This window comes from Watersipora subatra, chromosome 9 (assembly GCF_963576615.1).
Source record: "Watersipora subatra chromosome 9, tzWatSuba1.1, whole genome shotgun sequence".
Lineage (NCBI taxonomy): Eukaryota > Metazoa > Bryozoa > Gymnolaemata > Cheilostomatida > Watersiporidae > Watersipora > Watersipora subatra.
In genome coordinates, this window is record NC_088716.1 from 42,297,058 (window position 1) to 42,309,974 (window position 12,917).

General features: G+C 33.6%; 1 protein-coding gene across 2 annotated transcripts in view; it reads left to right on the forward strand.

Moving 5' to 3' along the window:
- The window catches only part of LOC137403936 (myosin heavy chain, cardiac muscle isoform-like), a 37,034-nt gene extending 30,200 nt beyond the window's left edge, over positions 1 to 6,834 (forward strand). For both annotated transcript variants that reach the window (XM_068090062.1, XM_068090063.1), the window contains 6 exons: positions 1,156 to 1,313; positions 2,108 to 2,273; positions 3,212 to 3,384; positions 3,667 to 3,831; positions 4,607 to 4,778; positions 6,457 to 6,834. In XM_068090062.1, the coding sequence (XP_067946163.1) occupies positions 1,156 to 1,313; positions 2,108 to 2,273; positions 3,212 to 3,384; positions 3,667 to 3,831; positions 4,607 to 4,778; positions 6,457 to 6,513 (891 nt within the window). In that variant the 3' untranslated portion in view covers positions 6,514 to 6,834. The remainder of the gene's footprint in view (positions 1 to 1,155; positions 1,314 to 2,107; positions 2,274 to 3,211; positions 3,385 to 3,666; positions 3,832 to 4,606; positions 4,779 to 6,456) is intronic.
- Positions 6,835 to 12,917: the final 6,083 nt, after the last annotated feature.

Consider the following 12,917-nt stretch of genomic DNA (forward strand, 5'->3'; position numbering starts at 1 on the left):
GATGTAGTTGGTATAGGTAGTTAACTCCACCTGTAAGTTTTATGGTAAAAATGATAGAACCTTGTTATTAAGTTGTTTGGAATGGTTTTGGTTGTTATTGCTCAGGACTAGATAGGACTCTACCAGCACTAGAAACAATTAAATGACTTGATCATTGTGAACTTGATGTATGCAGACTGTCATAATTAAAACTCCGCACACTGCACATTCTCATGGTACTATGCAAAGCAAGCTTTTGGTGTAAATAAATATTGTTTCCGTCAAAAAGTAATTTAGTAAAATCTGAGTTTGATATATACTGCATATTCATAAACCGTTTAGGTAAAGACTGGTTGGTTGATGTGCATTTGATATTCTTACACAGAAAAGCCTGACAATGATATACATGTATGTCAGAAACAAAAACAAGAAATATATATATTTTTTCTACTCTTATTACATAACTCCAAAGATCATTTTTCTCATTCAATGTTGAATTTTTACTGTTAGGCACGAAAGAGTCAAAACATGATGGTAATGCATTTTTCATATGCTTCTAATACAGCGCTGGTGTGTTTCTTTTGTCATATAAATAGATGTTAGAATGGATTGCTCAGCTGGCTCCCTAAATGCTAACAGTTTCTATGGTAACTTATCAAACATTACGGTCATATGTTAGGTTATCAGCATACCCATTACTTCACCACTACTCAGTTTGATTGTTACCTTGAATTGCTCTGTAGTTGTATGACAGGGTGGAGTCAGTCTAAGGTCACTAACTGGTAGAGTGGTCAGGTTGACTCGAGAATAATTACTAAAGCTTACCGTTTGTTGTTCCAACAAAAATTAAAATTTAAACAAACTTTCAGAACTTGTCAATTTTTTAATGTTTATTGGCTACAAACACATAAGCGATGTTAATGAATATAATATTCAATATATAGTGTAGTATATGATATAAATGAATGGGTATCGATTCACTTCATTCTACAAATGCTTCCTACAGAAAAATATTCCTTTTTGTAATTGAAAATATCATGTTGGTTCCCAAAATGCTTGCTCATGGATGAATTTAGCTTAGGCTATGTGCAGTACTGGGCTAGTAGCTAGTAAATAAACTGTCACCATTAGTTTTTGAGAAGGTTTCATAATGCATCTTCATTTGTATGTGTGTAGAAGGACGAGCTCAGGGCTTCGCTACAGCAAGTTAGATCTGAGTTGAAGCATGCCAATCAGACTATCAAGGAGTTGTCTGCACTCAAGTTGCAGCTGCAGTCAAAGAGGGACGAGATCATATTTATTCAGTCCAAGCTTAATGAGGAGCAAATGCAAAGGTCTGTAATAGAGTTATATCTAGGTATTGTGATAGAGCTATTTCTATATATTGTAATAGAGCTATATCTATATATTGTAATAGAGCTATTTCTATGTACTGTAATAGAGCTATTTCTAAGTATTGTGATAGAGCTATTTTTATGCATTGCAGTAGCTAAACTCATCACAAGCTTTTAATATAGTAAATACGGTCTGTTAGCAAAAACTAGGCCTTATTTTAAGAGAATTTTTTTGGTGCATAGAATTAGTCTCAAGTTGTTTTATGGGCCTTGAAAGGTGATCTTGTGTTTGTTTTCAGAAAAGGCCTTATGCTAAACTGACTTATTATTATATTATACTGACATTATTGAATTTTTTAATTCTACTAGAATTATTTCTGATGCGCCTCTACCAAATTGGCTCAATGAGACGTTCTGTACATTTAGGTAGTAAATCTATTGGAGGTCGTACAGTGATTTAGGAAGTAACTCTATTGTAGGTCGTACAGTGATTTAGGAAGTAACTCTATTGTAGGTCGTACAGTGATTCAGGAAGTAATGCTATTGTATGTCGTACTGTGATTTAGGAAGTAACTCTATTGTAGGTCGTACAGTGATTCAGGAAGTAATGCTATTGTATGTCGTACTGTGATTTAGGAAGTAACTCTATTGTAGGTCGTACAGTGATTTAGGAAGTAACTCTATTGTAGGTCGTACAGTGATTCAGGAAGTAATGCTATTGTATGTCGTACTGTGATTTAGGAAGTAACTCTATTGTAGGTCGTACAGTGATTTAGGAGGTAACTCTATTGTAGGTCGTACAGTGATAAGAAATTGGAAGAGTTGAAGCATAGTCTATCGGCAGCCAATCAGAGAGAGCTCTCACTTCAGGACCAGAACAGTGAGGTTAGACAGAGGCTGTTAGACTTGGACTCGAAACTCTCCAAGATCCAGTCTGAGAAGGCTCATGTCCAGCAAGAGGTATGAGACATGTTATAAACTTGTGACCATATGATGGCTATGACTGCTGCCTCATCCCACGCATGACCTTGTGATCAGCGAGTGATGGCAAGGTTCACAGCTCATATAAGCAAAAGCAGCTCATATTAGTTGAAAATGTGGCAGGTTTGGGAGGACTCTTGATGAAGTCGTAGTTGTGTGTGCGCGGAGTGGTTTATTGTATATCATTTATAAGTAAAACATAGAAAATAAAAGAAATACCTTCTATTGCTTTTGTATTTTTACCAAAGCTAGACAACATTGTTGGTTTGTACTGCTTTATTTGAGCATTTGTATCAACAATATTTGTTCCTTTCTTATGATGAGCTTGCACCAAATTTTTCGTACTTTGTATCAGAAAGTATCGGTACGCTTCTATCATGTGCGATTGTTTTTGATGTTTGAGGTGATCTGATTGCCAGGATGTTTCAACATTACAAACGATAAAACTTCGTCGGGATTGAAAAAATGATTTAATCGCGATTAGCCAACGTTCATCAATAACCACAATGTATCAAACCGCTGTAGGCCAATAAAAACTCACAAACCACGTCATAATTGCACAGAGCTATCACTTCATGGGTTGGTCGTTGCGGGGTTATAGTTATATTATGCTGATGAGGCGGAACATTTTAAAAACCTGCTTAATCGATTGAAAGTTGCTAATACCCTTTAAAATTTATAGAGCAAATGCAGCTCCCTAAATAGCTTGCGGTTTAATATACTGCTGTTCTGCACCTTGGCATGCTATTGGAGCTTCTCTAGTGCGTACCTGATGTCCTATTTGCAAGTCAAATGTAGCTAGGCTGGTGGAATTTTCTAGAAGCCTTTGAATCTCATGCCATACTTCAACCGTTTCCTGTCATTTTTTTACAGTGAAGCGTACATTAGATAAACTGACTCGTGTTTGTCTTTCCCAGTTGGACTCTGTTGAGGTGAAAACTCTGTCAGCAACACAAAAGATGCGAGACCTCGCTGATGAGAAGGAGACTCTTGAACTGGAGCTACTGGCAGCGAATGAAAAACTTCAGTTACAAAGTCAGCGATATGAAGAGAGAAAAATTCGACATCGAAGCCGAATTAGAAATTTCAGGTGCTGTAGTGCCTTCAGTGCAGTAGTCTCTTTATTCCTATAGCACTTATAAATATATATAGCATTTCTAAAAAAATAATTGCGTTGTTATTTTGTGTTGTATTTAGCCCAGTTTTTGTTGTGCGATAACTCATTCTAATCCTTTTTAAAAATTTTATGTTTGAAGTTCGGAGTTGGTTTCTCTTGGTAACATAGGGTTTGACAACTCTCATACAAAATAGTATGTCAATTATGTAAAAGTCCTGTAGCTGAGTGTTATGTTTACTCTGTTCTTTGACGCAGACTGATGCATGACACGGAGATCGCTAAGCTGAAAGACAAGATGGAATATCTGGATAGAGATGTTACGATACTCAAACAGGCCTTAAAACGGGAAAAAGATGAGAAGGTCGAGGTTGAGAACAAGTGCTCCACTCTCACCTCAAACCATAGAAATCTCCTGTCCAGGTACATCACACGTTAAAATCTTGGATATGCTTTTCCTCTATATTGATTTTTGAGAGACTGTTGTGTCAGCAGTATCAGAATTGTCCCCCCTTTAAAAAGCTGAAAGTATATAATCGTTACATTAGCCATTAGATATGGTCTATTTTACCCATTAGTTTTACCTTTTTTTACCCAAAGGTTTTTAGAGATTTAAATACTCCTTGTTCCTCTAGATAGAGTATATATACTTCTGATTTTAATTTACTTATATAGTGGCGTCGTGGGCTGTTCCTTCCCAGTTTTTAATAAAACATCTTATAGATTTCTTTTTGTACACCGAGTTATTTTGGCTTTTGCCGATTAGTTTGGGAGAGAGAAGTTGTTAACTCGTGCAGTAGGACACCCAATTGTTGAGGTTTAAACTGATAGAAAAATGATGAAGGAAATGAGATCATTGGAGCTAAGTAATAAAGGCTATTAGATGTTGTTTCACATAGCAAACACTAAAATAATTGTATATATTGCTGATTATCGTATATATTTGGGAATAGGCTGATTGTCTCATGCGTCTCTACTCTGTTTGCTATGATTAGTTTATGCTGAATTAGTAATTTTCTATTCTAGACTCTTCTAATGTTTTTGGTTCAATAATGATGGACTCCAGTCATCTAGATCAACCTTTGCTAAATATTTACCAATACTCAATATCAGACAGAAATAATACAAGTACTTACCTTAATTTGGTATTTAGCTCGTAGACTCCTTTTAACACGATATTGTCACCATTTATTTGCAGACAAGTAGACTTGGAGGATGAAATCAGAGAATGTAATAGAGGTATTGCTCTACTGCAAACAAAGCTGCGTTACACGGAGCAGGATAACAAACAACTCACGGAGTTGTGCAGTCGGCTCAAATCTCAGCCTCTACACCGCACAGATTTACTTGACTCGATTGATAGCGAACTAGTGAGTTTGTTTTTACATGGTTTATGTAGCCACACTGATTTATAGGTAATATTTGGAGCTATCTACTCTTTTATGTAATAGCTTTCTTTATTCAATTTGCTGATTGGCAAAAGAAGTGCCATCATGATGGACTTTAAACACATGCACTAAAATTCAGTATTGGTAAATAATTAGGAGACAATAAAAAAGTTTAGATGCCGCTGATCCTGCTAGCGCCAATCTTGTTACAAAACCATCAGGGAAAAATTGAGGTCAAGAAATTTTTTAACCGAAGACTCACTGCAGGATACATGAGTGATGTAGCAACATGGAAGTCAATTTGACCGATTAACATCAATAATTATTGAACTCTTATTTTTTATTAGTAAAACTTTGCACTCGAGTTTTCAATCGATTTCATATCACCAAAACATCTTTCATTCTTTCTTACACATTTAATTGCTTGGAAACAATAGGTTTTACAAAAGTTAACATGCGTGCCATAATTTATATAACTATTCTACTTTATATTCATTTATTAATATAAATTTAAAGTTTAGTAAATGTCATGTTTTTATTTTTTGTATAATCATATTTTTATTACAATATTATTGCCAACTAATTTAGTTGTCGCAGGGCTGATGCTAAGTTTTATCATAGCATCTTGATCTTTTTGTACAACCCTGACAGTGGCATGGTTATAAGGAGTTGTCACATTTCGTGTAGGTCTATTGCGAGACCTTATACTGAACCCTATGTCAATGTTAAGATCTTTAGCTAGCCACCATGGATACATAGACAAAAATAAACTCATTTTAAAATACACCAGTTACTAAACAGGACTGATATTACTATAATATCATAGACACAGTACACAATAGTGCGTGAATGTTATTATGGAAAGACAACTCCTAATTTATATGTACATACATGTACATATATTAAAATAAATATGTGTGTAAAACTAGATCATAAAATATGATTAATTACGTATGCATATCTATTAAAACTTAAATATTAATTCAGAAAAATTTATTTTAAGAATAAGTAGGTTATAAACATCTTTAAATAAATAACCACATGATAAAAAGTGTAAAACTTCATGCATTCCGTAACAGGATAACTAACTTGCTTAATGACATAACCTACATGAGGTTTGTAGAACTGTGACAATTGCCAACTTAACTCAACACATTTGTGCGGCATAGTTACTATCATAGTTACTACCATAAATACTATCACAGTTACTATCATAGCTACTATCATAGTTATGATCATAGTTACTATCATAATTACTGTCATAGTTACTATCATAGCCACTATCACAGTCACTATCATAGTTACTATCATTGTTACTATCATAGCCACCATCATAGTTACTATCATAGTTGCTGTCACAAAACAGTATCTGTTTTAGTTTATAAAAGTACCTGATAAATACAGCATAAAATAATGTAATTATTTCGATCATGAAAAGTTTGTGTAGAAAATTAACTTAGAATCTTGTTTAAATTCTATGACTCGGTTCTTTTAGTAACTGTGACTTAGGCACTTGTAGCATCGGGCTCTTCAGTTAATGTTGGTGACTCCAGTAAGAAGTAGTGAATACTGCAAAGGTCTAGCAAGGAATTACGGCGGCATTTCATATCTACATTGGCAATTTCCAGATAATCATCTGTCAGGCACAATTTCATTGCAGGCTCTAAAAGGTACATTCTCCACTTTGAAGGAGTCTATGGCACTCATGGACAGGTAGCCTACTTACATATGGCCAAAGCGGATTGTGTCACATTTGCCACCATCTTTTGATAATACTTTCGTTCATGACAAGCAAATGTATGCGGCAATGAACTCTGTTTTCCTTTCTCTGATTTATTGGCCTATTTTTATATAATCGTTTTAAAGACTTGTCCCCGTCCACTTGTTTCTCGTCAACTCAATTGTACATAGTTTACGCACTTTTTTTATTTGAATATTGAAGTTTTAAATATTATGCAAATTTATTTATAGAAAGATATTGTGTGAATTGGTTCAACTCGTTTATTGATTTTAAAATATATCAACTTTAGTTCATGAACTTTGTTCGAAGTTATTGTTTGATTTGACAAAATAGTTTTAAAGTATTCGAGGGATTTTGCTGAAATAGAAGAGACATTGAGTTTAACACAAACTGTATTAGTTAACAAGTTGAAATTATTACAGCTCTATTTATGAGTAACAAGAAAAAACATTTAAATAAGTATTCAGTTTATTGAACTTTTTGAATTTTGTTACATTAACGAAATTAAAAGTAGAAGTTTTATCAGTTAGTAGCGTGTCATCTCAGGTGCACTGTGAGTTTTATTTATAGATGGTTTAGCAGGGTAGATACCCACGTCCTTCTTTTCATCCTCTCCGGCTAGCTCATTGTTAAACCTCTCCTCAAACAGTTTGAAGTCTTTTTCCAGCTGACGTTTTCTACAGCATGTCAGTTATTGAGTATCAGAGTACATATGACATGGTATTCTACTGAGTAGGTCTTAAGGAATAGAAATAGTGTTGAGAGGTAAAGAATATACTGCATATATATATATATATATATATACATATATATATGTATATATATATATATGTATATATATATATATATTGAATGTATAATACTTAGAACTAAAATCAGAGTGCTCAACATAAGATGGAGCAGTATAAATTTAATAGCAGTATAAATTTAAAAGATAAGTGAACTACTTAATTTTCCAATATATATATATATTCTTAAATATATTCTTAGATATATTTATAATATATATATATATATATTTGTATATGGCTTAAACATTCAACTATTTTAACGAAAAAAAATTTTTCAAGGTCATTATATAGTAGTTTTACTGACATATCAACATTATCAAAGCAAAATGGTTAATGCATATGGCAACCTTATAGATCGAAAACCACAAGAGACATTCCATCTTTGCCTTGTTTAGCCTAGTGAGGCTTTGATCAATAGGCATAAAACTGCAAGCTGATGAACAGCAAATAAAAAATCAATGCAGAATCATGTATGTCAACATAAACATAAACATAAAGAATGGTGAAATTTTTCGCCTTAGTTTACTTAAAGACACAGAAATATTAGATAATCTCTATTAACTCTAATCTCAACTAAGCAATCTTTAACACGATTTCCTTTTACTCTACACACTAGTTATCAGCAGCTAAGTAAGAGCTGACAACTCATGCTCTCCAAACCCGAGGTTGGAATACCTCAATGTTGTGGATTGGTCATCCCTGTGTTATACTCAACTAAACCACAAATAAATTGTAGAATACTCTTAGTGCATTGTTAATGCGAACATTTCAAAGTTTTTATTAGGAGCTTCAAGTTATATGATTCGAGCAGCAAGTATGCTCAGGGTGGCATTATGGACTATGTAAAACAGAGATAGTAAATCTTATTCATATTGCTCTCGCTCTGTCTACACAAATTCCAGAGTCATATAATTCCAAACTAGTAAACAACTCTTACTAACTCAAAACTCATATTGAATTCCTGCTGACGGCTGTCATGGATTAACTCTGCTTGATTAACTCGTACCTTTGATGGCAAGCATTCAATATAACACTTCGCATTGGCAACAGAAATTAGCAAATTTATTTTCACTAATATGAAAATAATCGAGACTAGGCCAGCTCGCTGCTATTAACAATTTATAAAAAGTGTAAGGTGACCCCCCAATATGTTTTTATCATTTTTTATCTGGAAGTAGAACTCTGTGTTTCATTTACCACAATGGTAGCATGTGGCGCAGTGAAAATGCATGGCACAACATCTGTGGGAGACCCACAGTATATAATATAATTACTCCAACCTTTGAACGGCTCTGTACTTGTTTACATATTTATCCCAATAAACCTCTTTGGCTTTTTGCCGGAATGCTTTGTACAGTTTTATATAGCAAGCAAACGGAGCATAAGCTGCGTGAAGGGTAATCAAGGTCCTTGTCATGAGCTCAAAGACGGCGTCTACTTCAAAGTATCCACTACAACAGGTTGGACCATATTTATATTAAGGAACAGTTTATGTATTTGGTACAAAAGGTGTCACTGTTGTATTAGACAGGTTATGTATTTGGAACAAAAGGTGTCACTGTTGTAGTAGACAGGTTATGTATTTGGTACAAAAGGTGTAACTGTTGTATTAGACAGGTTATGTATTTGGTACAAAAGGTGTCACTGTTGTAGTAGACAGGTTATGTATTTAGTACAAAAGGTGGCACTGTTCTATTAGACAGGTTATGTATTTGGAACAAAAGGTGTCACTGTTGTAGTAGACAGGTTATGTATTTGGTACAAAAGGTGTAACTGTTGTATTAGACAGGTTATGTATTTGGTACAAAAGGTGTCACTGTTGTAGTAGACAGGTTATGTATTTGGTACAAAAGGTGTAACTGTTGTATTAGACAGGTTATGTATTTGGTACAAAAGGTGTAACTGTTGTAGTAGACAGTTTATGTATTTGGTACAAAAGGTGTCACTGTTGTAGTAGACAGGTTATGTATTTGGTACAAAAGTTGTCACTGTTGTAGTAGACAGGTTATGTATTTGGTACAAAAGGTGTCACTGTTGTATTAGACAGTTTATGTATTTGGTACAAAAGGTGTCACTGTTGTATTAGACAGGTTATGAATTTGGTACAAAAGGTGTCGCTGTTGAAGAATGTTCCAGGTTAGAATATCTTCTACACATATTAGAGGATTATACTGCTGTTATCTTATAAACCTCAAAAGTGCAGATTCTTCAAAATGGATAATGTTATTAATAGTTTTCTCTTTATCGTTGTTTTGCTAAATAGTAAAGATTTCTGATGCCCAGTTTCAGTGAGACATTTTTAATTATTTGACTACAGGTGTTTTTACACTAGCAACAACATCTCTAACATTTGCCGATATTTCTGGTATCCTTGAAAGGCCAATAGTTGGCGAACTAGTTGGCGGTGAGCCAACTAACTTTTGTTACTGAAATGCCTACATTGTATTTACATGATTTATTTGGTAGTGGGAAATCAAATGAACTAACTTTGAACAACAAATGCTCATTGCAATGATAAAAACAAGATATAGAAATATTATATAAAAAAATAAATAAACTCATTACTACATAGCAGGGATTACGTGTTTGTCACAATTTCCATTTCCATAACATTTCCATAATTCATTTCCATATTATTTCCATTTCCATAACATTACCATAATTCATTTCCATATTATTTCCATTTCCATAACATTTCCATAATTCATTTCCATATTATTTCCATTTCCATAACATTTCCATAATTCATTTCCATATTATTTCCTTAACATTTCCATAATTTATTTCTATATTATTTCCATTTTCATAACATTTCCATAAATCATTTCCATAGTTTTTTCCATTTCCATAATATTTCCATAATTCATTTCCATATTATTTCCATTTCCATAACATTTCCATAATTTATTTCCATATTATTTCCATTTCCATAATATTTCCATAATTCATTTCCATATTATTTCTATTTCCATAACATTTCCATATTTCTAAAATAAAATTTCCATATCCATTTCCATAAAATTATGGAAATATTTATGTTTATGGAAATGGATATGGAAAAAGTAAACATTTCCATAATATGTTTAGCGATCCCTGCTTGATAGTCAACAGAATGGGTACATTATATCAATATAGCTTCTTGATAGTCAACAGAATGGGTGCATTATATCAATATAGCTTCTTGCTAGTCAACAGAATGTGTGCATTATATCAAGTAGATGGGCAATAAGGTTGGTATTTATTTCAAGGCTATCATATTTAATAACAAAGCTTCTCCCCGTAGGAGCAGCAAACACACCCATTTGCTTTCATAAATATATAAATCTAACAAAGTTCTCAATGGCTGGTATGAATCCACCCACATATGTATGAGCACGAGCTAAAACAGGCCACGCTGTCAGCCTTATATGATGACAGATCAGATCGATTCTGATGACAAAATGAGTCATAACTTGGCTTACAGCAGCCCCGCCTAGATGTTGATTATATGATTTGTGGCAGTGTTGTGTAATGTAGGACCTTCGTGGCAGCGCTGTGTAATGTAGGACCTTTGCTCAAAGCTCTGCAGATTTACCTCTCGACTAGCTAATCTGCTGCCTGTATTAAAAAAATGTAAAAGTGTAGTTCTGACGCTGCTCTTGCATAAATGCTGACTTTATTACCTCTCACACGACCTGCTCTAATCTGCCGTTCATGCAGTCAGCCTAGTGCGCTCACTTTGCCCACTTGCTTGCAATAAATTGCGCAGTTTTGGTCATAAAACAACAAATCTCCGGAATTTTAGCCTGCTAATTGCTTTATTACATAAAAATGGCTGTTAATTTTGTATTATGTTTATGAACTCGTTAATTGCGGTCTAGTGCTGTCGAGAGCTGATGCTGCCAGCTTTAATGAGCTTTAGATGGCGGTGGAATTCAATTCTAGCAAAGTTGTTTAGCTGGTAGCTGAGCATGAGGAGGAATGGTAGCTCATCCGCGTTACTGGGCCGCGCTATCGTTTATTGTATCACCTGTTGAGTGACTTCAATAGATGATGACTCACACATTGATACCGTCATGTCTGGCCTAAAGTAGTTGTCGATATTATAGTAAGCATGAAATCTTATTGCATTAGCCACTCTTTTAAGTGACCATTGTTTCTAATAAAATCTTTATACTTTTCATTAAGGTGTAATTATTTATCTATATATTTGTTCATTTATGCTTATGCCTACCAAAGATTTCTCAATAATTTTATTTATTAAATAAGTCAAATTTTATGAACATCAAACCTTCAGAGGTATTCAGACGCAACACTAAATATTTCACAGAGTCTTGGTGTATACAAGGAGCGCTTAGTATTTTTTATTTGGAACAGAGAAATTCCCGACAGTATTTCAGCACGTATTTATAGTAACTTTATTGGGATAAATGTCATTCAGGAATAATTTTTTAAGATAGATACATAACTAAGTAATTACCTAATTACAAATAATAATATATATTTTATTCAGTTGTTGCTTTCAGCCAGTAAAATGCTGAACTCAAACATCTCACAGCATTGTATAGGACTATAGGGGAATGTATAATATATGTATCACTAGGCTAAGAAATGTACAATAGATGTATCATTATGCTGGGGAGTATTTAATAGATGTATCACTATGCAAGGGAGTGTACAATAGATGTATCACTGTGTACGTATGTCTGCGCGCTTGCGTGTCAAATGAGCGTGTGTGTGCAATCGTCAACTCTTCCCGAACATGTGATTAATTTATACATAATATGAATATGATATTTGCTTGCTAATATACTTTATTTAGGGTCCAGGCAACATCAAAGCTGTATGCTACCATTGCCTATAACTAAGCCAGAGACGATTTGAGATAGTTTCTTTCAGACTCCCTTAATAGTTTCTGTAATATCACTGATGTTAGCTGGGTTTGTGTGTTACCATTGTCTGTACACGTAGCCAAGTCCAGAGACAATTTGAGTTAATTTCTTCCAGATCCCTTTAATAGTTTCTGTAATACCACTGATCTTAGCTGTTTGTGTATTACCATTGTCTATACATGTAGCCTAGTCTATACAATATAACTCCCCTCTGTTTATATCTCGGATTACGTGTATGTTACAATTTCCATAATTCATTTCTATATTATTTCCATTTCCATAGCATTTTCATAATTCATTTCCATATTATTTCCATTTCCATAACATTTCCATAATTCATTTCCATAGTTTTTTCCATTTCCATAACATTTCCATAATTTATTTCCATATTATTTCCATTTCCATAACATTTCCAAAATTTATTTTTATATTATTTCCATTTCCGTAATATTTCCATAATTCATTTCCATATTATTTCCATTTCCATAACATTTCCATAATTCATTTCCATAGTTTTTTCCATTTCCATAACATTTCCATAATTCATTTCCATATTATTTCCATTTCCATAACATTTCCATATTTCTAAAATAAAATTTTCATATCCATTTCCATAAAATTATGGAAATATTTATGTTTATGGAAATGGATATGGAAAAGTAAACATTTCCATAATATGTTTAGCGATCCCTGCTACATAGATGATTGGTTCTCATGA